This window comes from Pantherophis guttatus, chromosome 5 (genome assembly GCF_059756535.1).
Source record: "Pantherophis guttatus breed Tessera chromosome 5, ASM5975653v1, whole genome shotgun sequence".
NCBI classification, from domain to species: Eukaryota; Metazoa; Chordata; class Lepidosauria; order Squamata; family Colubridae; genus Pantherophis; species Pantherophis guttatus.
In genome coordinates this window covers 21,617,974-21,644,329 of record NC_142067.1, presented here as the reverse complement: position 1 = coordinate 21,644,329, position 26,356 = coordinate 21,617,974, and the positions used below count along the sequence as shown (strand labels likewise).

The following is a 26,356-nucleotide window of genomic DNA, read 5'->3' as shown; positions in this document are numbered from 1 at the left end:
TAGATGTAGACTTAAGAGAGGAATGGGGGAGGCGAGTCAAAAAAAGAAAAGCATAACTATTGAAATATCGAAGCGGGCAAGAGATGATGGGTAGATGATTTCCTTTTTATTGTTGTTTTTGACTTGCTTTTCCTTTTCCCCCTCTTTCTTTTAAAGCATAGCAATTAAAGTATAAGCAGGCAAGAGATGATGGATGGATGATTCCTTTTCTCAGTTGCTGCTTTGAATTGTCTTTCCCTTCCTCTCTCTCTCTCTCTATTCTTTTTTCTTCTCTCTCACCTAGGCAGGTGAGAGACATGATCTCTCACTCAGACATGATTAGATGTTAGACAGGAAAGAAAGAAAAAGCTTTTTAATATAGGGTGATATGATTAAAAGCTAGAATAAGTGATAGAAATAAAGGGAATATTAATGTACCATATTTTCATTTGATAAAATGAAAATAATGAGAAATAGGTGGAATAATTGAATAATGATAGAATGTACTATAGATGTGTATTGTTATGGGAATTACATGAGTCGATTAAATGTAAGAATAATGTTTCATTTGATCAGTTTTGTTTGTATTGGAATGCATGGTGCCAGTGGTGGGTTTCAAATTTTTTTACTACCGGTTCTGTAGGTGTGGCTTGGTGGGCGTGGCATGGCTTGGTGGGCATGGCTTGGTGGGTGTGGCAGGGGAAGGATACTGTAAAATTTCCATTCCCTCCCCAATCCAGGGAAAGGTTACTATAAAATCCCCATTTCCTCCCAATCAGATGGGACTTGGGAGGCAGAGAATAGATGGGGGTGGGGTCAATCAGAATTTTTACTACCGCTTCTCCAAACTACTCAAAATTTCTGCTACCGGTTCTCCAGAACTGGTCAGAACCTGCTGAAACCCACCTCTGTATGATGCCCAAGTGCCACACTGCTCACACATTGATTTGAAATTTTTATTAAAAAAATAAATAAATAAATTTTTTGGGGGGAGAAATGGGCAAGCCTACATTAGAGTCCTTTAAAAAGCGCTCAGGCTTACCCTTGTGAGGATCCAGCTGTTAAAACTGTGCTTTTTCCATTTGTGAATAGGTTCTACAGTTTTGTAGCTTTTAATGCCTTATGCAACCCATGATTAACAGCAGATTAGAACTTAATTTAGTTCTTCAGGGAGCCAGTCTCACAAAAGAACGTAAATCCATCCCTGAGGACAAGGACTTTTATTCCATTCAGTATCCAACAAATTGAATACAGTTGTCTCTCCAACAGAGACATTCTTAGGAAATGCTCCTGTTCAGTGACTTTGCATAATTTTTGCAGGCTTGAGTTACTGAAGGTATTCAGTGATTATCGCCAGATCTGTAAAAAAAAAAAGGCTTTGGGTTTCAGGTGGAGAATTTCATAAAAACACCACTCAATGCCACTCATTTATTCGTGTGTACAAGTATCCTCACCGCTCTCCAACCCTGTGACTTTGTTACAGAAGTATTTGAAAGTAATCTTTCCTTTGCAGAATGATCCAGCAATTGGGAGAAAAGCAAAGGCTTTTGCTTCAAAAGTAACAGGATGTATTACAATTTTGTCAACAATACTAGTGAAATAAATTACAGGACAAACTACCGTATTTTTTGGAGTACAAGATGCACCTTTTCCCACCCTAAAGAGGTAAAAATTTAGGTGCGTCTTATACCCCAAATGTAGTCCCGCACACCCACTGGCCCCCACCCTTTGGCCTCTGCCTCGCAGCAGTTACCTCCTTGCAAGCAAACAGCAAGAAAAAACAGCTCCTTTCAGCTTCAGCACAGCCTAATTAGCACAAGTTGATTGGATCGGCCTCCCGACTCTCAGCTGTTTTGCGCAAGGCTCTGCTGCTTGCTGCAAAGAGGTAAATTGCTAGAACAGATTTTTTTTCCCTTGTGCTAATCAAGCTATGCTGAAAACGAAAATGAAAGTAAAACAGGCTGTTTGCTGCAACGCAGAGGCAGAGGGAGATTTCTTTTTCTTCTTTTCCTTACCAAAAAAGGTAGGAGCATCTTATACTCCAGTGCTTCTTATACTCCGAAAAATACGGTAATAAACATTTCTAAGCACTGCATAGCTTGGGTTCCAAAAGCATCTGTAATTGTATTGAAATATTTGTCAAAAGCTCCCATTATATATTTTAACATACCCATTTTGTATTCTAGGAGTGTACACCTGAGAATGTAGATCTGAAAAAGAAGATTTTTTCTCAGTTAGATCTAATAGTCAATAACGATACTATCCTAGCTAGTTCAACCTCAACACTGTTGCCTACAAAATTATTCACTGGACTGAAGCATGTGAAGCAGTGTATAGTTGCGCATCCTGTAAGTATCTCAAGGTATTTTGGAGATATGTTTTTTTTTTTAAGCCTAAATGGGAAGTCAAAGGAAAGAGATTTATATGTATTTTATGAAATTTTTCCATGTGGCATGTGAAATTTTCAAAAGGCTGTCATTCTGAAATGCAAACTTACAAAAAGTGATGCCTTGTATTATATCTGTGGTGATAACAGTTTTACAAACTGCCCTGGAGATATGATCAAAGAATGGCTAAGACGCTGAACTCGTTGATCGAAAGGTCAGCAGTTCAGCGGTTCGAATCCCTGGTGCCGCGTAATGGGGTGAACTCCCATTACTTGTCCCAGCTTTTGCCAACCTAGCAGTTCGAAAGCATGTAAAAAATGCAAGTAGAAAAATAGGGACCACCTTTGGTGGGAAGGTAACAATGCGCCTTTGGCGTCTAGTCATGGTGGCACATGACCACAGAGACGTCTTCAAACAGTGCTGGCTCTTTGGCTTTGAAACGGAGATGAGCATTGCCCCCTAAAGTTGGAAACGACTAGCACATATGTGTGAGGGGAACATTTACCTTTAAATATATAGAGCAGCAAATGAAGAATGTTTAACAACATTTGATTAAAGTTTGTTAAAATAATTGTCAGACTGCATCATGGAGATCTACTCTGTAGTTTGCTTCGTTGTCCTTTATATTCATTTTAAGATAACGGCTTCGGGGAGCCAGATTATGATGAGGACAAGATTATTTTGTTATGATCAAATCATGTTGCCCTTGTGCTCCTTTGGCTTTAAATTTACTATAGGGTTGCCTGATTAAATAATAGATCTATTAACATCCTTTCTTTCTTTCTCTCTCTCTTTAAATGGTGATGTCAAGGTAAATCCACCATATTATGTGCCGCTTGTTGAATTAGTTCCTCATCCGAAAACAGATCCTTCTACAATGGAGAAAACCTATGCTTTGATGAAGAATATAGGACAATCACCAGTTAAATTAACAAGAGAGATAGATGGATTTGTTCTGAACCGACTTCAGTATGCTCTTATTAGTGAAACATGGAGACTTGTTGGGGTATGTATGATCTCTATTCTCCTTCAGACTTCTTCAGTCTACAATATATGACTTAAAATTTGGCCTACAAATTGCATTGAGTTTGGGTTTGTTTAACTGGATTTGTTGAACACAATTGGCATTGTATGTAAAGCACTAAGCCAATAATAGTTTACAAAGAATGACTGGGTCCATAGATTATACTAAATCACTATTAAATAAAACCACATCATGGCTTAGTATGATATACAGACCTAGTCTTATAGTATAACCTTATACATAGTTACTCAAAAATATGTGGAATTTACTACAAGTTAAGTATAACATTGCAGTTAGAAGTAAGTCTTATGGAACTCAATAAGACATCCAACAGGAGTTTCATTGATCTAATGATTGATCAATAAGATTGATTAATAGACAGATAGGATTGCACTATATATTTTAATAGTTTTCTATATGTTGCCCTTGAACTTTGTCAGGTAGAAGTGTTGGAGAGTCTAGACCCACAGCTTGGGGCAATACGTATTTATTCTTTGCTAATCTGGAACAAGATAGCTAGTGTGAGATCAGGCTAGTTACTGGATAAGGACCACCATATGCTGTGAACGTTGGGTCTAATATTACTTTTCCTGTATAACTAAGTTTGTGGAATGGAGGAAAAAATTGATCAAGAGAGAACTGGTGGCAAAAATAAACACATTACTCATTAAACTTGGATTTGGATACCTGGATTTGGTCCATCATGTAATAGAGAAGTTCATATTTCTGCTCCATCTTTAATGAACACAATATAATCCTGCATTAAGTATAATAAAATTAAAGTAGATAACATGACTAACAAGTCAAAGTAATATTCATTTCATAATATAGCAGTTTTAAGATTTTTTCATACTCATTTTCTGTTGACATAATGACGAGACCTTTGATTCTGTAGTGAACATGCTAAAGCTAAAACATGGAAAGAAACAAATGTGTTTTAAACATGAAAAGGAAAACATTTGAAAAAAATCCAAAGTTCTTAATCTGTTAAATTGTTACGCAATTGAGATTTCTTATTTTATGTGAATTTCAAAGGGCATTTTCAAAAACTTATGCAGGAGCTACTTATGAGTACTCTTATTTGGTTACCTGTTTATAAATATGCTATCTGTATGTTCAAATTTCTTGCCTTGTTTTCTCACATTGCACTTCTGAAGAGATTCTTTTAGTAAGTGTCATGTCTCAAAGGATTGGTTTAATTATATTGGTAACTTTCCACTCTGGGCTTGGCCTATTTCAAGTAAAATTGACTTTCAAATGTCCAGCATGCTAATAAGATTAGGACTGTAGAACATCAAATATTCTCAGAAGAGTAGAAAACAGAAAGCAGAATTTTAGCCTCATCAGTTAAATTTGCAATCAAATTAAGGTCAGAAATTGGTGAAGAACCATCTAAAGCATGGCCATTCAGAACTGAGTACTTATAACCAGATTGTAATAAGAACCCCAATAGGTTCTTTCTTACCAGAAGACCTGTTCCTTGATTCTGGAACATTTTCAAATCTGAATAGTTTCAATAGTTTACTTTATTGTTATTGCACCTCGTACAACAAAATTAAATGCCATCTTCAGTGTACATCATACATAAAAAAAGCTATAAAAATAAAATAAAAAGACACATCCTTCACATTCTTTACAATTGAATTGAAAACCCCTGATACTGCATTAATATTACACTCTACAGTAGAATTCAATATAGTTACTGCTCTGGGATAGAAGCTGTTTTTCAGCTTATTGGTCCTTGTTTTTATTGTCCTGTACCGTCTGCCAGATGGTAATAGTTCAAAAAAAGGGTGCCCAGGATGAGATGGATCTTTAAGAATGTTTTGAACTTTCTTAAGGCAGCGGGAGCTATAAAGCTTTTCCAAGGAGGGGAGAGGACAATCAATGATCCTCTGGGCAATGATGTTGACCCTCTGGAGTGCTGTCCTATCTGCCACTGGGCAATTGGCAAACCATACACAGGTGCAGTAAGTTAAAATACTCTCTATGATGCAACGGTAGAAGGTCACCAGCAGTTTTTCATTCAGTTGTTGTTTCCTGAGAAGTCTCAGGTAGTATAATTTTCTGCTGGGCCCTTTTGATCAGTGCTGCAATGTGAGCACCCCTGGTCAGGTCCTCTTTTATGATTAACACCAAAAATTTAAAACTGGTCACTTGCTTCACTCTCAATTGCTCTCAATTGCTAAACTTGTGGAAGAGTTTTGAGTTTCTTCTAACAAAGGGGAGTGGCTACTGGTATCATAAAATAAGCGTGAGCCAGCATATGTCATACCTTTGGTTCAGGACTCTATGAAGTCTTTATGCTGATAGTCCAGAATCATTTTGGGATGTGGGCTTTTCCAAAGGAGATATAATACGGTTCTTTTTTTATAGTAATACAGTATAAACCCATAGAAACATTCTATATGGCATTTATAGACCTCAGTTCTGAATTTGATTCACTTTGCGGAGTTAAACTTCATTAAAGAAAACAGTTACACATGCATACCTTTCTTCTTTACCAGTTGTTAAGAATGATGGAAGGAATCATAATACTCACAACAATTTTGAAATCTGTGAATTCTAAAATTTCTGTTGGATTTAGTCTTTCAACAGTATAAACCCAGAACGTTGAAAATTTCTTAAGAGGCAGTGCTAATAGCTTGTAAGAACATGTGTTTACTTGAAGAATATGTGTCAGTTGTAATCCTGTTTCACATCTGTTCCTTAATATACTTATATTTCCTGAAATTATCATTACACACAGTTCATGAGAAAACACTAGTAGGAATTACAGCAGATTATAATGTCTCTGTGTCTCTGTGTCTGTGTCTGTCTGTGTCTATGTGTGTGTGTATTTCTGTTCTAAGTTTGGGTTCACAAGTTATTCCTGTGTCCTCTCAAAAATCTCAAAAATATTAAGCATGACCAATGGCTCCTGAAATGTGGATAAACAACACATTTTATATCAAGATGAAGCTATAAATTACTAGCATGGAAATCTTCTGATCTGTGTCAATTTTTTTTAACTGTTTTAAATGGAGTTTGTCTTAAATGTTTATTATATTTTTGTGTTCTTTGTTCTTGACCAATGGGAAATAAAGGAAGATATAAGGCACTTAGAGCCTCATTTTTATTATTATTGGAATGTTGGAATAAGTTCTCTGGTATTTTATGGAAATAAACTTTTGTGGGTATGGATGAGGTATGTTATGTGTTAATTCCACAGATTTTCAGAAGTGGAAAGGCAAGCAGTGGGCTTTAAAGCAGGGGTCTCCAAGCTTGACAACTTTAAGACTTGTGGACTTCAACTCCCAGAATTCCTCAGCCAGCAAAGAATTCTGGGAGTTGAAGTCCACAAGTCTTAAAATTGCCAAGGTTGGAGACCTCTGCTTTAAAGCACTCCTCTAAGACACTCCTCTCATCGGGCATCTCTGGCACCTCTAGATTTATGGCACTTCTAGATTTATGATCTAGCCTTAGCATATACAATTGATCTCTTTCCTCTAGTGCAATGTTTCTCAACCTTGGAAGCTTGAAGGGAGTTGAAGTCCACCCATCTTCAAGCTACTAAGGTTGAGAAACACTGCTCTAGTGTGATTGGGAGAAAGAAATCAGGGTACTTGGTTCAAGCAACACTCTACAGTATTAAGAAAAAGTATTCATTTTAACGATGGTTCGCCAGAATGATCCGTCTTCTTACTTTAGCTAATGACCTAACTTTCTTTGGTTTGGTCATAGAGCGGTTTATGAATTCAAGAAATAAGCCATTATTATTCCATTCATTATAGCATAATACTGCATAATTCATACTAGTATGGCTTGCATAAGAAACTATGGTTTAAAATTTTGCATCATAGTTGATTGCAGCCAACTGTAAGTAAATGAAGAAGAAATGTTTATGGTCTATGTATCAGCCATGTAATTTCATCTTTTGAAAAAAGATATATAAACAGTTTAAATATTGGGCAAAGGTTGTCTATAGCTTATGCATTTCCTCTGGGTGTTTTGAAGCAATCAGGCTGGTTCTGTAAGTTTATCACTTAACTCTCTGATTCATATTAGATAAGACTGTGGTTGTCCAATTATTTCTAAACCATAACTTCACCATAGGCCATGCTGACTAGTGGTGGAAATTCAGCAATGAATCCATCACTATTGCAAAGACATAATAGAGTTATTCAACTGATGCACTGTATCAACTGGATTTTTTCCATTCATAAAAAATGTGTTGTGGGGAACACTGCCAGTAGAAAGAATATAGTAGAATTCCTCCACTATTAGCAATAGCACTTAAACTTATATACTGCTCCATGGTGCTTTACAACACTCTCTGAGAGGTTTACAAATGTCAGCATATTGCCCCCAACAATCTGGGTCCTCATTTTACCAACCTCGGAAGGATGGAAGGCTGAGTCAACCTTGACTCGGTCAGGATCAAACTGCTGACAGTGGGCAGAGTTAGCCTGCAATACTGCATTCTAACCATTGTGCCAACACAGCCCCTTTATTACTAAGGACCAGGGATGAAATCCAGCAGGTTCTGGAGAATCGGTAGCAGAAAGTTTGAGCAGTTCGGAGAAGCGGTAGCGGAAATTTTGAGTAGTTCGGAGAACTGGCAAATACCACTTCTGGCTGGCCCCAGAGTGGGGTGGAAATGGAGATTTTGCAATATCCTTCCACCAGGAGAGGGGAGGGAATGGGGATTTTGCAGAATCCTTCCCCTGGAGTGGAGTGGAAATGGAGATTTTGCAGTATCCTTCCCCTGCCATGCCCACCAAGCCACACCTACATAACCGATACTAAAAAAAATTGGAATTCCCCACTGCTAAGGACTACATCTGACCATACATTTTGCTTCTTAAATCCTATTTTAATGAAAAGATTTTAACAAAAGGATTGGTATGATTGGTTATTTATGCCACTGTTTCTGAAATGAATCTGTGATCAAGTTCCTGGAATGTTTAGGACTATCAAAAATGTGGACTACAAGTCTTATGTTACTGCTTATATTGATGTATGTATGATGTGCCGCCTTTTGATTATTTTTAATCTTTTTCTGTTTAATGCAATTTCCCTGTATAATCTGGTCTTCGATTGGAAGACATAATTTTTTTTTTGATTTTCTTGCCAAGAACATATATTCTGAACTGAGATTATTGTAAAAACAATTCATTTAAAAGTATATTGTTGGGAAGAGCTTTCAAGAAAGAGGCAGATGAATCTGAACAGGGAGACTTGTCTTATCTTGCTTTTTGGGTGTGCTGGTTTGCTAGGAAATTTATCCTCTGGATGTTAACTGAGTTTCAAACAGCAGCTCATGGCATGCCTATGTTGGAAACTGGGAGTTGCCTCTTAATAAACCTAAGGAGCTGGGCATGTTTAGGCCATGCGGATTGCTTTCATGAGGCAACCAAAGTGTAAAAAACGCATATGGCAGTTGGATGTTCTGTATTTAATTATCATGTTTGTCCATTTCCACCTCTGCATAATTCACATACTGTAACACATCCCACACCCCAGTTGAAAAGGTTAATGAAAGCCTCCAAAATCATACTTCAATGGAAACTGGTATTTTATATGATGAAGAGTCAAGCTGCAAAATATCAGTGATATTGCATCATTTTTTTAAGGGGTAGTGGCGGGCAGACAACATTGTAGCATTATGGTGCAAGCTCCCCTTTTTGCATCATAACCTCACACTCATGACCACAAAGAGCAATAGCAATAGCACTTAGACTTAAATACTGCTTTACAGTGCTTTACAGCCCTCTCTAAGCGGTTTACAGAGTCAGCATATTGCCCCCAACAATTTGGGTCCTCATTTTATCCACCTCGGAAGGATGAAAGGCTGAGTCAACCTTGAGCCTGGTGAGATTCGAACTGCCAAATTGCAGTCAGCCGGCAGTCAGCAAAAGTAACCTGCAGTATTGCACTCTAACCACTGCGCCACTGCGGCTCTTGAACGCAAGGCTGCTTTTGTCCTTCTGACCAAAAGAGCAAGATCTCACAACACCACTGAATATGAATACAAGTAGTTCTCAACTTATGACAATTGAGCCTGAATTTTTTGTTGCTAAGTTGTTAAGTGAGTTTTGCCTCATTTTATGTCCTTTCTTGCCACACTTGTTAAATGAATCATTGCAGTTGTTAATAACATGGTTATTAAGTGAATCCGCTTCCCCATTGACTTTGTCAAAAGGTCGCAAAATGTAACCTTGGGACAATGCAACAGTCATAAAGATGAGTCAATTGCCAAGCATCCAAATTTTGATCACATGACCATGGGGATACTACAACGGTTTTAAGGGTGAAAAATGGTCACAAGCAGGGGTGAAATGCTCCCGGTTTGGACCGGATCGCCTGATCCGGTAGCGATGGAGACGGGTGGTTCGGAGAACCGATAGCAAAAATCCCCCCCCCCATGCCCAGCTGAGCCACACGATCATCAGAGGCTTTTTTTTTTTACTTTTAAAAGCATTTGTTCTACAACCTCTTCGGCGGAAAAAATGCTTTTAAAAGTAAAAAAAAAAGCCTCTGATGATCGCGCGGCTCAGCTGGGATCGTCAAAGGCTTTTAAAAGAAAAAAACCCTTTTTCTCTTTTAAATGCCTCTGACGATCCCAGCTGAGTTTTTTAAAAAGCCTCTGCTGATCAGGCAACTCAGCTGGGATCGTCAGAGCCTTTTGAAAGCATTTTTTTACAACCTCTTCGCCGAAGAGGTTGTGGAAAAAATAGTTTTAAAAGTAAAAAAAAAAAAAAACTTGGCCACACCCACCCAGTCACATTACTCCCCAAGCCACGCCCACAGAACCGGTAGTAACAAATTTTACATTTCACCACTGTATAATATGCTGGTCACACTGGTCACTTTTTTCACCACTGGTCACAAGTCACTTTTTTTAGTGCTATTGTAACTTCAAATGGTCACTAAGCAAACTGTTGTAAGTTGAGGACTACCTGTAAAGGACCTATGTTTCTAATTACGTCCAGGACTTGTATCATTTAGAAAGCAATTTTATACCATGTTCAGGAAGGCTGCATAATTTATGGTTATTAATTTTGAGAGAAGCACTCTGACTGTCCTGCCAAAAATAAAGTCTCCTTCAATTTGAATTCAGCTCATCTAATAACCCTTTTAGATTATGCCATTGATCTCTCTGTTCATCAGACACAAATCATTCAAAATGATTTTTGATCATTTTGTAGAGCTCTTCAGTAAGTGCCAAGGTGGCGCAGTGATTAGAGTGCAGTACTGCAGGCTACTTCTGCTGACTGCCGGCTGCCCGAAGTTTGGCAGTTTGAATCTCACTAGGCTGAAGGTTGACTCAGCCTTCCATCCTTCCGAGGTGGGTAAAATGAGGACCCAGATTGTTGGGGGCAAAAGGCTGACTCTATAAACTGCTTAGAGAAGGCTGTAAAAGCACTGTGAAGCGGTATATAAGTCTAAATGCTATTGCTATTGCTAAAATCAGAGGTACAATTTTGTATGGGTTTCCCATTGGCAGCTAAACAAGTAAAGTGCTCTATGCCTTCAGATAAGCGTGCTACATCTAAATTAGCAACAAAACCCCCACAGTTCTTAATTCTTCTGAATTATTTTCCTTTAATTTTTTTTAAAATAAAAACTGACATCTTTGCGCCATCCTCCCCAGCCATCAGAAATAATCTGAGAGACTATATTACTCTGGAAAGCACCATGCAGATTGATTGACATATCAACAACTTTTGTTCTACAATGAATGTTACCCTTTTTGTTTTCCAGTATTTCCTATCAGCAAAGTGATTATAGAGTAGATTTGAATTCTAGCATTCTTTAATATTCATAATTAATATTTTTTTCCTATGCAGGATGGAGTAATATCACCAGATGATCTAGATCTTGTGATATCTGATGGTTTGGGAATGCGGTATGCGTTTATGGGACCTCTGGAAACAATGCATCTAAACGCTGAAGGTTTGTAACTGTTGTGATATTTAAACAGCAGACATTTGTAAACTAAATAGGTCTTGATCAGCAATTTCTGTTACGATCCTGATGACATCAAAACGATGACATATGTGCAATAGTATCATGCAAATGTTGAGGTTATTTACTGGCATGGTGACACCCGACGCATGCATAAATCATAGCATTTCCATGAACAGATATGTGCAGTCATTTTGTCCACTCCCCAAAGTCATGATTACATCAAGAATATTCTCATTCTCTTTCTCTCTCTCTGTATGTGTGTACACACCAGTGGTGGGTTCGTCCCGGTTCGGCCGAGCTGGTAGCGGTGACGATATGACGTCACCGAACCGGTTCTCCCCTCCCACCCACCCCCACCCACATTATTCTTACCTTTTATTTGGTCCCACCCCCAATCTATTACTGCCTCCTGAGTCCCAGCTGATGACTAGAAGGAAAAAAACTGTTTAAACTCTTGCCGCGGGGCTTCAAAGGGCCGTCCTACAGCTGATCCGTGTTAAAAGCAAACAAATAAGTCGGGTCGTAAATGCGAGGACTGGTCGTAAGTGCGAGGACCGTCCAGAAATGACTCTGACCAGCTAGCCACCCCCACCTAGTCACATGATCTCCAAGCCACACCCACAAAATAAGCCACGCCCACAGAACCGGTAGTAAAAAAAATTAGAACCCACCCCTGGTACACACACATATACATATATAGCAGAGGTATCAAACTCACATCACATTGTCATCACGTGACATATCGCAACTTTTTCCCCCTTCGCTAAACCGGGCATGGGTGTGGCCAGTGCGTGACGCATCCGGCCCGTGGACTGCAAGTTTTATACCCCGATATATAAAGATACATACATACGAGTAGTCCTTGACTTACAACAGTTCATTTAGTGACCGAAGTTACAATGGCACTTAAAAAGCAACTTATGGCTGTTTTTCACACTTACAACCATTGCAGCAACCCCGTTGTCAGGTGATCCAAATTTGGATGCTTGGCAATTGGATCATATTTATGATAGTTGCAGTGTCCTGGGATCATGTGATCCCCTTTTGTGACTTTCTGACAAGCAAAATCAGTACAGAAGCCAGATTCCCTTAACAGCCGTGTTACTAAGTTGAAAACTGCAGTGATTCACTTAACAACTGGGGCAGGAAAGGTTGTAAAATGGGGCAAAGTTCACTTAACAATTGTCTCACTTTGCAACAAAAGTTTTAGGCTCAATCATTGTGTTGGTTGGAGCTATTTCATGAAAATATGTATTAGTTACACCATGTTTAAATATACTATTATTCTCCTGGCATGACTATAACTTTTGCATTCGCTAAAAATTATGACAATCGCTCAGTATCACATGATTTGGGAGTGTCTGCCTTTCCAGTTCAGAGAACCACCATCTTTTCAAGGTTATTAATTTAAAACATTTTTCCATGACTTAAACTTAAGTGACCGTGTTTTAGCTATATTTTAGTTCTATAGCTTTTAATATTAAATTTGTTTGCTGCCCACCTCACTACGAACTTTATTATTTAGTATTTGTAAAATTGCAGGCTGCCATGGCCTTCCCAGGTATACAGAAAGATCAAATATAAATTAAATAAATAAACATAATAAACTTCCAACTGGTTGTTAGGGCCTAGAACAGAAGTGCCAAACTTGTGGCCCACGGGCTGGATGTGTCACGCACTGGCCCCCCCACCCCCGGTTTAGTGAAGGGGAAAAAAGTTGTGATACATCATGTGATAACAATGTGACGTAGCAAGTTTGACACCTGTGGCCTAGAAAGAAACTTTGTTGTCCCACTTCCCCTTTCTAACAGACAAACCCATTGTTCCTATTTAAATTGGACAAGCTGTTTCTGGTTTTCTGGATTTTGAAAGCCTGTGTAATCTATTCTATATCATTTCTAACTGCAGATAGATAGATAGATAGATAGATAGATAGATAGATAGATAGATAGATAGATAGATAGATAGATAGATAGATAGATAGATAGATAGATAAATAAATTTCTATACCGCCCTTCTCCCGAAGGACTCAGGGCGGTGTACAGCCTATTAAAAGCACAAAGACAGACATCAGTTAAAAATAATTAAAATTATTAAATAATTTCAGCTCAGATTTAAAACCCCAAAAATTTAAAACACCCAATTTAAAAATCATTACATTGATAGCCCGGCTTGGCGGAACAGCAGGGTCTTGAGAGCACAGCGAAATACACAGAGGTCGGAGATCTTACGCATTTCCGGGGGCAGTTCATTCCACAGGGCAGGGAGTTTTCTCGATTTAACAAGAAACAATTGTTTGAGTCCACTGGGTCACAGAAGCTTTCTCGAGCCTGTTAACTTGTTCCATCCTCAACCAGCAAAAAATGTATTTGCTAAGTTGCGTCATTATTTTGGAATAAATAATGTAATATTTGAAGGTTTAAAATAGAGGCTGCTGTTTTGGTATCTTCCAGAAGTTTTTGCCATAGCTCCTACAATGTCCTGCTTTCGAACATGTTGCCTGGGAATTATGAGAATTATAAACTAAAACATAGTGTTGAAAACCATGTACTTGGATTTATGCAGACATGGATGCCTAAGAAGAGGCATTGCTACGTGTTTGCCTAATCATTTGCAAACAAATAATATTGCATCCCTATTCAAAAGCCTCGGGTCTCTTCACCTAGAGCAGGGGTGTCAAACTCGATTTCATTGAGGGCTACCTCAGGGTTGTGTTTGATTTCGGGGGGATAGGAGGCGTGGCCATGTTGGACATGGCTCCCCGAGCTCTGTTTTCACTGGCAGAGACACCATGAGGCGCTCCTTCGTTGCTTCCATGGGCCAGATCTAAGCATCTTGCGGGCCAAATCTAGCCCACTGGCCTTGAATTTGACACCCCTAACCAGAGCATCCCCAATCTCTTTTTGTACAGAATGTTTACTTGAATTTAATTTAATAAAAAATGTAAACATTAGAATGTGTGCTCTCCAGTGGTGGGTTGCCCCCGGTTCAGACCGGTTCACAAGAACTGGTAGTAAAACCGGTGGGAGGCTCCGCCCACTGACCCGACGTTATCATAGACCATCTGCGCATACACAGAAGAGCGCGCGAGAACAGTGCAAACCGGTAGTAAAGTTAAGTAGAACCCACTCCTGGTGCACTTCCATACTCCATCCAAGAACATTTCTTAAAGCTATCATTCTCTGTGTGTGTGTATATGTATGCGCCATGTCTTTACTAGACATGGCTGAGATTGAGAAGCCCTGATATGAGCCGTTGATGAGGGTCCTGCTTTAGATGGGAATAAATCTGGATACCTGTGAGATTTACCTCAAAGTAAACCAGTACAGGAGCAGAGTTTCAGCTTTCATTCCTGAGAAGAAAACTCTGTATCCAACAGTAGAATACTGTATGCCAGAAGCTTTGGGATAAAGAGCAAATGCCAACAGCAAGTCATTGCAGACAGAAAGAGAAAAGAAACATGAGAATGAAAAGAAACAGAACAAGGACAAAAACCCACAGTGTTTTTCATAGGAAAAGGTAGTTTAAGGACACCCAACTGAATTAATATAAATAGTGGTGAGTCCTGATTTTGTGTCCTGGAACTGGACATTTTAACATTTTGGCAGGGTGGCACTAAAACACATTTAGTAAAGAAAAACAACAACAACCAGCAGTGAGTGCTACTAAAATAATTTTCTCAGATACCCTATTACTGTATAATCATGAAACAACGGACCTCCTGTGCATAGATATAATCTTTTCAGGTTCCGCAGAGGTGGTAGAATTACCTGCTTCTTTTCAACTTTCCCCAAAACACTTTGGGACAGGCTATTTGGCTTTTAACAACCAGATTCTTAAATGGCTTCACCCAAATTTGCTTTTTTTAATCTCAATATGGTTCATGCCAACAGGAAATACATATCAGTAAAAATGCATAACCTAGGGCTTTTAATTTTTTTTAGCAAAAGTACTTTTTTCTACCTTTTTTTTAAAAAAAAAAACTGTGATCTTTATAATGTAAAAAGTAACAGCTTTAAAAGGCTTCTCAGCCTGTCACTTAAGTATAGCCATTTACAAATGCTGTGAAGCTCGTGACGGCTGGAGTATGCTGGGGAATTCTCACTAAACATCATTGTGTGTGTAAGTAGAAGCAACTAATACTTTTATTAGTTCTGCTATTAACACTTTAGAAAAACCAGGGAACCCTTTGTGCTCCATTTTGCTTCTGCAAAAATTGCAGAATATAAAAAAGAAGCACTGTTACAATTGAAAATCAAATGATTTTCTGACTGTTCTCTTAGAAATATTTTGAAATAGAATATCAATTGATGGTTCCCCCTTTTACATTAGCTCCTTAAATAGTATAGTCCTTGGGTTAATATACAAACAATAGATGTTTGTAATCTATTCATGTTTACTCAGAATGAACTCTATTACACTTCTATCAGTTTTAGTAAGTAAGTATGCCAAGGATTGCAGACTTCTGGACATATTTCTTGAGATTAAGAGTAGAATTTTCTCATATTCATGCAGAGCTTGCTCTTTGGCATCTTTAGAGTTCTGATTTTATAGCCAACCACTTACACAAAGATCATGACTAAATATTGTTTTAATTAAATAACAAATATGCATACGTGCACTAGTCACAAGTAACATTTGAAATAATTCAAACTTCTTGGAAGTAGCTCAAAAACGGGAAGTCCTTTTTTAAAATATTGATATGAATCTGTTCTATCATATTTCATTAACCCTCTTCCAGTATTGGTCCTTTGTTTCCTGAAATACTGCAGCTAAATGTTTTTGAACTGGATGCTACACAACCTTTGTTTTGGCTCTCCCCCAAGAATCAACATTTTGGTTTTATGCCATAGCAGCTGGGTTCCAAGTGGAACCCATTTCCCAAACTTGGCTTGACCCCCAACATTCCCAGTCACCTAACAAATCTAAACTGCTCTGGCTTACACCATGGTCTAGCAGCTGATTTGTATGGCTCATTATGTCTACAACCTTTGGAGCAGGCAAACAAGTCACCGTGTGATCCTCAAGCTTATATGTTTATGTTTTGTTTGTAAAGGTCAAATTGCAATAAAAATCCCCCCAATCTCCTGGAGGTATGTTTTCAATACGAGAAGATTTCATCATCCACAGACTGGACCCTTCATTTAGGAACATAAGTTTCATTCTCAATGTCCTCCTTCCCCATTCTCCTTAAAAATAAGAAATTCATCACTTTGGAAGTAGGAAGAAGTTATCATATCTTGAAGGCTCTCATCCAGCTATGTCTCTGGTTGCCTAAGTATCGCCAGTTCAGCCATTCTGATTTTAGGGGAATGGGCTTGCTATTGAAATATTGCCAACCAGCAGATAGTCATACCAATTGGGGGACACGCCAAGTGTATGTATATTTAATAAACCAGAAAATATTTCCTTCTCCTACTGGCTTTCTATTTTCATTCTTAGTGACTGTCTATTCTTTTTAAAGAATTGTTTGAAGTAGAAGGTAGATCTTTGCTGCCTGCAAAATGGCCAGCACCTGGACTCCTGGTGCCCTGTCCCTTTAAGACACAGGTGTCAAACTCAATCGCGTCATGTGACCTATGGTGATGTATCATGACATTTTTTGCCTTCGTGGAACCAGGGTGGGCGTGGCCTGCACGTGATGCATCCGGACCACAGGCCATCAGTTTGACACCCCTGCTTTAAGACCTCTCTATAGTTAGCCCAGAAATGTGTCACTATAAAAGCTGAGCAGAGGGGCAGTTGAGTTTTGTGTGGGTGGGTGTTTGGTGAGGGGTCGTTGAGGAAGGTGGTTTGTGTTCATTTGGGAAACTAAAACTGCCTAAGGCAAATATAAGAGTTACTATTTTCCAGAAAGAGGTTCACAAAGAGAAGTAGTGGAGGAAAAAAAGTTGTAGTTGAGGAAGAAGAGAAGGGAGAAGTGGTATAGTAAACTATGAATACTAGCCTTTGAGTACTTACGGTGTGTTGCTGAGAGGTCAGGAGTTGTGTTGGCTCCCTTCGAGTTTTGGAGCCCACTAACCTTGGTATATGTAAAAAAACCTGTGACACTTATATTTTCAGAACCTTGAACTCTGGATTCTTCATCCAAACTCTGAATTTATCTTGTTTTGTCTCTGAAAGTGAGAGATTAGTAAATTCTTTCTTCTATTCACCTAATCCCCTCTTCCTGTTTGCCCTCCTGTTTGCTCACTGATTGTAAGCTCCCAAATGTTTTTTCTCTTAATGCTACTTAGGACTGAGCTGTTGGCTAAGTATTCACTTGATCAATCAATTACCTACAACTTAAGTTCCTGATTTTAATGATATGTGGGAATGACCTTGGATGACTGGCCCAAAGATGCTGCCTAGAGAATGGTCAGATAAAAGACAGCATCATCTGCAGTGGGATAGTAGGTGGGATAAGATGCTCAAAAGAGATACTCCTAATTTCTTGGTAAAGGAGAGAAAGGTAGAATTGTTCTTCCAGACTTGCAAGATTCTATAATATAGCTTTACAACAAGTAGAATTAGCTCACTTGATTGTTTTTCCAGTCTTTTTACTTTACTTTTTACTTTTATTTGATTTATATACCGCCCTACTCCCGAAGGACTCAGGGCGGTGAACAGCCAACAATAAAATACATACATACAAAATTTAAAAAGCAGAGATGAAATCAAATTAAATAGTTTGGCCCAGACTGGTCTGGTCTATCTGATGGAGCTGATATTGCTCCAAACTCTATAGTCTTTAAATAAGCATATACAGTTCCTTAATAATAAGGAAAAAAAGCATTTACCCAAACAACCCTCAAAAACAAAACTCCCTTATATCTATTTGACTGTTGTATTTGCTTCTTCTGCTCATAAGCTCCCAGCTGCTTCTCTTCCATCCAACATAATGTTGGCTGAAACTATGAGTGCTATTAAACAGTCTGAAATTTTGAATTGCTGGGAACAATCTCAAGAAAGAGGATTTTTGTTAAATGTAAAATACATCCTAACTTGGAAACAAAGAAGTTCTCAAAGGATGGTATAGAATTGTTTTTCTTCGAGTTTCATTCTTTGAAAAAGAATTAGCAGACATCTGTTTGGAACCCCTAGACAGAAAAAAGAAAGAAAGGATTCCAGACAGTCAATAATTCCTCTCAAATTCAGTTGTAGACTTTCTTTGTTTGGGAAACATTAAACAGTTTCCAATTCTCTTTCAGGAATGCTGAACTATTGCGATAGATACCGTGAAGGTATTATCCATGTCTTGAAAACCTTTGGACCAATACCAGATTTTTCTGGGGAAACAGAACAGAAAATCAATGAGGTATATATACAAACTGAATATCGGGTGGAATTGGCAAAATGTATCGGCTGCATTATCATATTACCTTGTTTCCCCCAAAATAAGACATCCCTTGATAATAAGCCCAGTCGGGCTTTTGGATGCATGGCAATAAGGCCAAGCGCTTATTTCAGGGTTCAAAAAAATATAAAACAGGGCCTTATTTTCGGGAAAACACGGTAGGTGCTCTATGAATTTATCAATTTTAGGTTACCTTATTTGGGTTCATTAATTTTTTTATCATGTTGTTATTTGTTAACAGTCTTACGATTTTCTGTGTGGTTGACACATATAAACTTCAGCATATAGAATGCATTACAACCGAATGTGCTTCTTTATATGCAGCATGCATTACGTTGTTCCTATTGTCAAATGGAGGCTAAGAGCAAAATGGAAATATGATAGTGTGATTTTTAAGAAACAAAATCAAATTCTACTCTGCAGGTCCCAAAAATACGATATTTTGTTTTAGATAGATATTATATATAATGGTCCGAAATGGAATAAAATGCTCAGTTTTTGTTTGTTTTGATTACAACATTCATTCAACACATGTGTGACTGTTATTAAATGTAATGAATTATCTTCTGTATTTAGCAAACATAAGGACTATCTGTTATGAATATGAATTCACTGTTCCTTTTTTTTTTAGCCACTTCATTTTTTCCACAATTTTCTGTTCAGATCCCCATTCCTTAATGTAGTAATCCCTGCCCAGACATTTTTATCTTGGGGTCCCCAGTATTTATTTAACCTCTAAGGCCTGGTTTTTAAGGACTGTAGTACCTTTTAAAACTATGTAAAATAGAGAATTATTCATCTGCATGTCATTCTATAATTTGCTTTGTAATTTGTAATTTGATTTGTAAAGATCCATGTATAAAAACAATTTCGAATCCAGTGTGTTTTATAAAATATATGAGGAGAAAAAGTAGTCAGATGATTAAAGTATAATCTGAAAAACAATATGGCAGCCTTATTTTTTAGCTTCAGAAGGCAGTGGATTCAGGGACAAGTTAAGAACTAAGCAAGGTAATTGTAATTGGGCCATCATCCTCTTTTATTCTTCAGAGGTTTAGTAAAGCAAATAAGTGAGTTCCCTTTGCTTGGCTTGAGGTTTTTATTAAATAGGCCATCATCGCATCGTATTTATTTTTTTAGGATTTCACTGTCAAAAAAGATGGCAAAATCCTAAACCCATTCATTCTGGATAATCTCTCAATCTTTCATCCAGTGCCAGCATTCAAGTATCTGTTCCCCATGTAATAGAGATAGGATAGTCCTGCTAGAAAGGGACAGGCATGTTATTGTTAACAACCTCACAATGTGAAGCATAGTTTGATGACATGGTGAGCAGGGAAGCTTTTTAAAAATCAGGTGAATGAGAAGATCTTTTCAAAAGCAGTAGTGTTTTCATTGCAGCCTGATGGTCTCCTGATGTGTCAGACTACAGTTCCTGGAACTGTCAGTCTTTATAACCAATGGTCCATTAGTTTGGAATTTGGGGTGATGTGCCCTGGGATATTTGGCAATACCAGGTTTTGCCAAACATTGCAGTAGCACATAGGGTAAGAACATTGGAAAAATATATTTTAAATGTTTTAGAAGTCTGCAAGGATTAGAGGAGACACTTCTATTATCATTAACACCAGTAAAAGGTAAAGTTTCCCCTCGCACATATGTGCTAGTCGTTCCTGACTCTAGGAACGACAGGGGGCGGAGTTCCTGACTCTAGGAACGACAGGGGGCGGAGTTCCTGACTCTAGAAACGACAGGGGGGCGGTACTCATCTCCGTTTCAAAGCCAGCACTGTCTGAAGACGTCTCCGTGGTCATGTGGCCAGCTTGACTAAACACCAAAGGCGCATGGAACGCTGTTACCTTCCCACCAAAGGTGGTACCTATTTTCCTACTTGCATTTTTTTACGTGCTTTCGAACTGCTAGGTTGGCAGAAGCTGGGACAAGTAACGGGAGCTCACCCCAATACACGGCACTAGGGATTTGAACTGCTGAACTGCCAACCTTTCGATCGACAAGCTCAGCATCTTAGTCACTGAGCCACCACGTCCCTATAACACCAGTATACTCATGCATATAATAACAAGCATACAGATTGGAAAAGAAAGGCATTTTTCTAGCAATAAACTGTTGCTGATCCAGTGTGAGGGAGATCTGATGTCTCTTCATAAATAAAACTATGGGGGGTGAGTGTAACACATTAGAATTACACCTAGGGCAGGCGCTCACTTGTAAACTGAACTACTGTATTGGAGCCAAGTTGGAGCTACTGTGCAACAAGGAAGAACTACCAACAAGTTACTCCATAATATCAAAAAGAACAAAGTTACCATCACTTTAGAAGTCCTAAAATAGCAGTCCACAACTTTTCCAGCTCTGCAAACCGGCTGGGTGAGGGGATGGTTTCAAACGCACATGCCTGCCGCTTGCACAAATGTAGCTTTGTGCGCTTCGCTTGTTGCTTGTGCAGCCCAGTTCCCAACTGGCTGTGGACCTGGTACTGGGTTTTTAGGGTTCAGGACCTTTGCCCTAAAAGACAAAATAATCCCCCCCCCTCGTAAAAAGGAGCAAAGTTTGCTTAGCTGCTCTAGAACGACCACTTGAAGATGTGTGGACATCAACTCCCAGAATTCCCCAGCCAATTCCCCTAGCTAGCTGGGGAATTATGGGAATTGAAGTCCACGTATCTTCAGTTGGCCAAGGTTTTAGAAACAGTGTTCTGGGGGGGGAATGGAATGCTGTTGGGCTGCCTGATTGGGTTCCTGCTTAAGCAGTCCCAGCTAGATGGCAGCACCTAACTGACCTTGCCTGATTTAGAAGCTAAATCTAAAAGGATTGCTAAAAGGAAGCTAAAAGGAACGTTGAACAATCCTTGCCCAGGAAACCACCCCAAATCCAGACTAAACTGGAAAGTCAAAAAAAAAAAAGTCAGTGGCAGATCATTTCCATACCATTGCCAAGAAAACTGTATGGGCACGATCATAAGTCGTGCCAAATCAGGCTACTCTAAAGCAAACCTTTATCTTAACGTATAACTTATTTTGTCTTTGTTTCAGGCCATGGTTAAAAAAACTCCAAGTGATCCAGAGCACCTAAATGCCAGGAGACAGTGGAGAGATGATTGCCTTGTGCGCCTGGCCAAACTGAAAAAGGATATTAAATCAGATGACGTGAACCACGTTTAAATCACAGAAACGGGCATCATCAAGTTGGCATTCAAGAGGACTCCTCCCTTCCATGGCCAAACATTACACATGCAAAAAAAGCCAGTTGAACCACTTAAGTCAATTATTTAAGGCTGGAACATTTTTTATCCAAAAACGTTTCTATGTGATATTTTAAAGCCACAGTCTTAAACCCCTTGGTTGAGAATCTGGGGAGATTGTCAGTCCTCCAGGTCAAAGATCTCCAACTTGGCAACTTTACAACTTGTGGACTTCAACTCCCACAATTCCTCTGCCAGCATGCGCTGGTTGAGGAATTCTGGGAGTTGAAGTCCACAAGTCGTAAAGTTGTCAAGGTTGGAGTTCCCTGCTCTAGGTCATAGTTGTCTCAAAGATGCTTTTTTTCTTTTCTTCAAAAAGCGACTGGAATGCTTTTTTTTTTCCCCTCCAGGGGAAAACAACAACAGTCCAGTTGCCTTTTAAGGGGTGGGGGAACCCCACCTTTGAGACCCTTGCTTGAGATGCTTGCATTTTGTGGGAGGGCTGCATAGAAATGTATTTGTTGAGAGTAGTTTGCAATTTTCCTCATTGAAACAAACGGGATGCAAAGGGAAATAAATTTTAAACAAGATGCTGAACTTCAAAAACCGCATTGCTCTTGGGCTTCCGTAATGAAAAATACTTTTATACTTTTATATAGTTTTTTAACTTGCAATTGAGTCATAATTGAGGCCAGAATTAAGGTGGTAAATCATGTCGACCTGATTTTATGACTTCTTTTGTGGCAGTCATTAAATAAAAGCTGTCGTCATTAAAGCATCACATTTTCTGCAATGGGCACATTTTGCCAGAAACTGGAAGTAAATGCTGGTCCCCGGAAAACCTATAAATCACAGTCACATGACCGTGGGGATCCTGCAAATGGTTCTAAATATGGCCTGGTTGCTGAGCGCCTAAAATATAATCACATGACTACAGTGGGAGGGAATGGCCATCAGAAGTTCAAATCCAGGTTGCAAGTATGTTTTTTTGGGGGGGGAGGGTTGTCCATCATAACTGAACAGTTGCTAAGCAACCAGTCATAAGTCAAGGACTACCTGTATCAGTTCGTGGTTCATATTACTCTTAAACTACAATGTAACAGAACAGTAATATTTATTTAAAACTAACTTTTTAAAGTCTGGCTTGTGATTAATTTAGCCCAAGCATCGATTATTTTTTTTGCATGAATCGAACTATTTTGGCAATGAGGGTGAGGTGTGGGGGGGGAATGCTGTTTTCTGGCCTACATTCTCTTCTGTTCGTGTATTTATAGGCAAGATAAACCATGATATCCAAGTTTGTACTTACTCTGATTATAGCCAAATAGGATTTCCAATATTAGTTTTTATATGAATGGATCTTATATTCAAATGATTATGTTTCACATTATAGGCTTTGTGCTGTATTGACGTATTATGCAGATTAGCAATCATACCAATATGGGAACAAAGGACTGGAAGATATGGTAATGTAGACCATAATTTGTTCCCCTTGGCAGTTCTTCCAGCTGCAAGGGGACATTAACTACTTAAGACTGGAGTTGTGTCCTTAACAATTCCTTCATTTTATGTCATGGATGTTTTAGGATTCTTTGTCAAATAGCAGATGTGCTAGATCAGAGTGCCACTTTTAAGGTATTATATTAGATGTGGAAGATTCTTGGTATTATACAACATTACCAGTTGGCTGCAAAAGTAGACTCAGTGATTTCAAAGCAAGATTTCCTTGCAATATTTCATCATTGCACCAACATCTGATTGAAACCATTTTTGTGGAGAAATGGGTGGCTTGGGTTTTAGCGTTGCTGACTAACAAACTCTGACTATTTGTAAGATCAGTATATCTGAAAGTCTGGCAGTGAGAGCTCTTTAAAGATTACACTCAGAGAAATAAACCCCGTGAACCATGAACTATAGGCAAGTCCATGGACTATAAACTGGAGAATACAACTGAAATACCTGTACATCTCTTTCTTCATTGCATTTATGCAATATGGGGAATTCTTTGAGGTTTTCTATATGTCTTAACCTACGCTGGAGATTGTTCAACTGAGGAAGCATATCCTTGTCTTCTTTGTAAAAGTATGGGTGATAACTACATTACCAAAGCTTTCTTGAGAAGGCTGCTCAGCCTTAGGAATTCCTGCAGTTAGGAGACCAACCTAGTCTCTTGTGACATTTTATAGCTTGTCCTGACAAGATTGACTTCCAATGAATTAATGATCATAATCCTATAGGATTTCATACTTGGCTGATGGGGCCTTCTATTTTTTTTTAACTGAGCATGATTGTGTTATGAATTTTTATTAATATTGTCACTAAGGACTTCTGTTCCAAAATCAATAATTTGCCATAACATTTAATGTATTTTATTGCCAGGCATATATATGTTTCATTAACTATTAGATTTCATCAGTACAAAGCTCAGGAACATTAGTACATTAGTACAAGTTCAAGACATTTAATTAGAAGAAATATTTAAATGTATCATACATGTAATGTATCATTACATTATGTTAAATTGCAACGCTCAAAAATACTAAATTTTATGTTTCTCTTTATTCTTCAAGCTAATGAAATATCTGTACATCTGTAATCTGCCTACCAATAAATATCTTTATTGAAATCAGCCTTGTATATTTATATGGAAGTATTGTATCATTTTTCATTTTAACTTTTTATATTCAAGGATGAGTTCGTGGGCATCATTACACAAGTAACATGAATTGCCGTGAATGACACAAAATTTAATGCATACTAAACTGCTTGTCTGGATTTCTTTGGGTATAGTGGACTTGTCTATTGTTTTGGCAGGTGGGAATATTTAAATCAAAATTAGATTTGTTGTATCTAACATAAGGGGTCATTAAATGGAAGTTGCCACTTGTATTGTTAAACTGCAATACAAATTACCATTAAGTGCATTCAAAGGAAATGAAATTGATCAGGCAGGCTATATCAACAGAAATTCCCTAAATCAAGAAGGGAATCTTGACTTGGTTTCAACATGATTGCAAGATCAGATTTGGCAAAATTTCTATAGAGAGTTTTAATGCTAGATCATCATTTGGAGAAGAGTCTTCAAATGGGCACCATATAGAAAAGGATTTATTTAGCTATTTGGCTCTCTAGTTATACAAGCTTAGTTTGAATTGACTTTAGAATCCAGTACGTTAATATGACATTTGTTTTAGAATTATCCCAGTATGATCCCATTTGGCCTCATCTTTCTAACACTTCTAGCCAAATTCTTTCAAATTGAACCTTCAGAAACTGAACTTTCAGAGTTTTCTTCAAGGGCAGCCCAACATTGCCATATGCACTGATAGCACATTGCCATAAGTAGTTCAACCATGAGGTTGGCAGGGCATGGAGCACTGAGCAAATTATTTCCATATTTGATTTGTGGCGGTTGATTCTGAGCAATCAAAGCAATCTGGGTTTCTGCATCGAAACGTACAGATATTATTGTATTTGCCATTAGATATAATACCTGCTGAAAGATTTGGTGTAATGTATCTGTATAACACCAAAAGTCCTCAAACCACTTACAGTGGAACATAAAATGAACATTTTCTATTAAGATTTTTTTTTTTTACAGAATTACCTGTTTGTTTAGTGGTACACTCATAATCTCAGTGGTACAACCTATTGAGTTTACAAAACATGACGTACGAATGTAATTTATAAAATTGTATTTCCTGGCAAGGATTCTGAGCAACAGTTTTATTTTGCTTTTTTAAAAAAATCATAAAAATAATTATTCCCTATTCAGTTTATCAAGAATGCTGTCCTATTTTAAATTTAAGTAAGACATTTGTATAAACAGATATAGCTCTTTACATTAAATAATTTCACTAATTGTCACAGGGAACTAGATCAAATAAGTAAGAAAATAGTTGAAGATCAATCAATTCATTATTGGGACATTAAATCCTCCCTTTAAGCACTGTACAAGTGAATTAATAATAAAGGCCCATGTCATATGTCTCTAAATCAACTTGAAACCTGTTAAAAAGGCATTGCATTCTTCCAGTAGACCAAGGCAGTTTCTGATGGATTTTCACATAATCCCTTGTGGGTGCAGCAATAGATAGTGGATGAGCGCTACATTCCTAGAGGATTATTATGACCGCATCCCCCACTTGCATGAGACAATGTCATAGGAGATGCATGAATACCACCGCGCCATTCTTTTGAGAAGACAAGGTTGTATCTTCTGAAATCTATCCTTGAAGCTAGAAGACCTGAAAGGAGACCATCTATGAGGTAGGGTTTCATTGAATATGTATCTACAGCTTTCCTTCAAGAGTTTATATACCAAGGTACTAATGCCTTGGATAGAATTATGATGATGTGATTCAAATTTTAATAGTTGCAATTCAAAATCTATTGATCTGTCTTGTTTTATGCAAGGGAATGCAGCAGATTTATATGCATTTGTGTACGTATCTAGGAATACAATAAGGCAAACA

The 26,356-nt window shown here is 38.2% G+C and overlaps 1 protein-coding gene across 1 annotated transcript in view; it reads left to right on the top strand.

Moving 5' to 3' along the window:
* The window catches only part of CRYL1 (crystallin lambda 1), a 44,614-nt gene extending 20,104 nt beyond the window's left edge, over window positions 1-24,510 (top strand). Inside the window, exons 4-8 of the mRNA XM_034410021.3 lie at window positions 2,166-2,327; window positions 3,178-3,372; window positions 11,223-11,328; window positions 18,534-18,640; window positions 21,733-24,510. Coding sequence (XP_034265912.2) covers window positions 2,166-2,327; window positions 3,178-3,372; window positions 11,223-11,328; window positions 18,534-18,640; window positions 21,733-21,861 — 699 coding nt within the window. The 3' untranslated portion in view covers window positions 21,862-24,510. The remainder of the gene's footprint in view (window positions 1-2,165; window positions 2,328-3,177; window positions 3,373-11,222; window positions 11,329-18,533; window positions 18,641-21,732) is intronic.
* The last annotated feature ends 1,846 nt before the right edge of the window (window positions 24,511-26,356 follow it).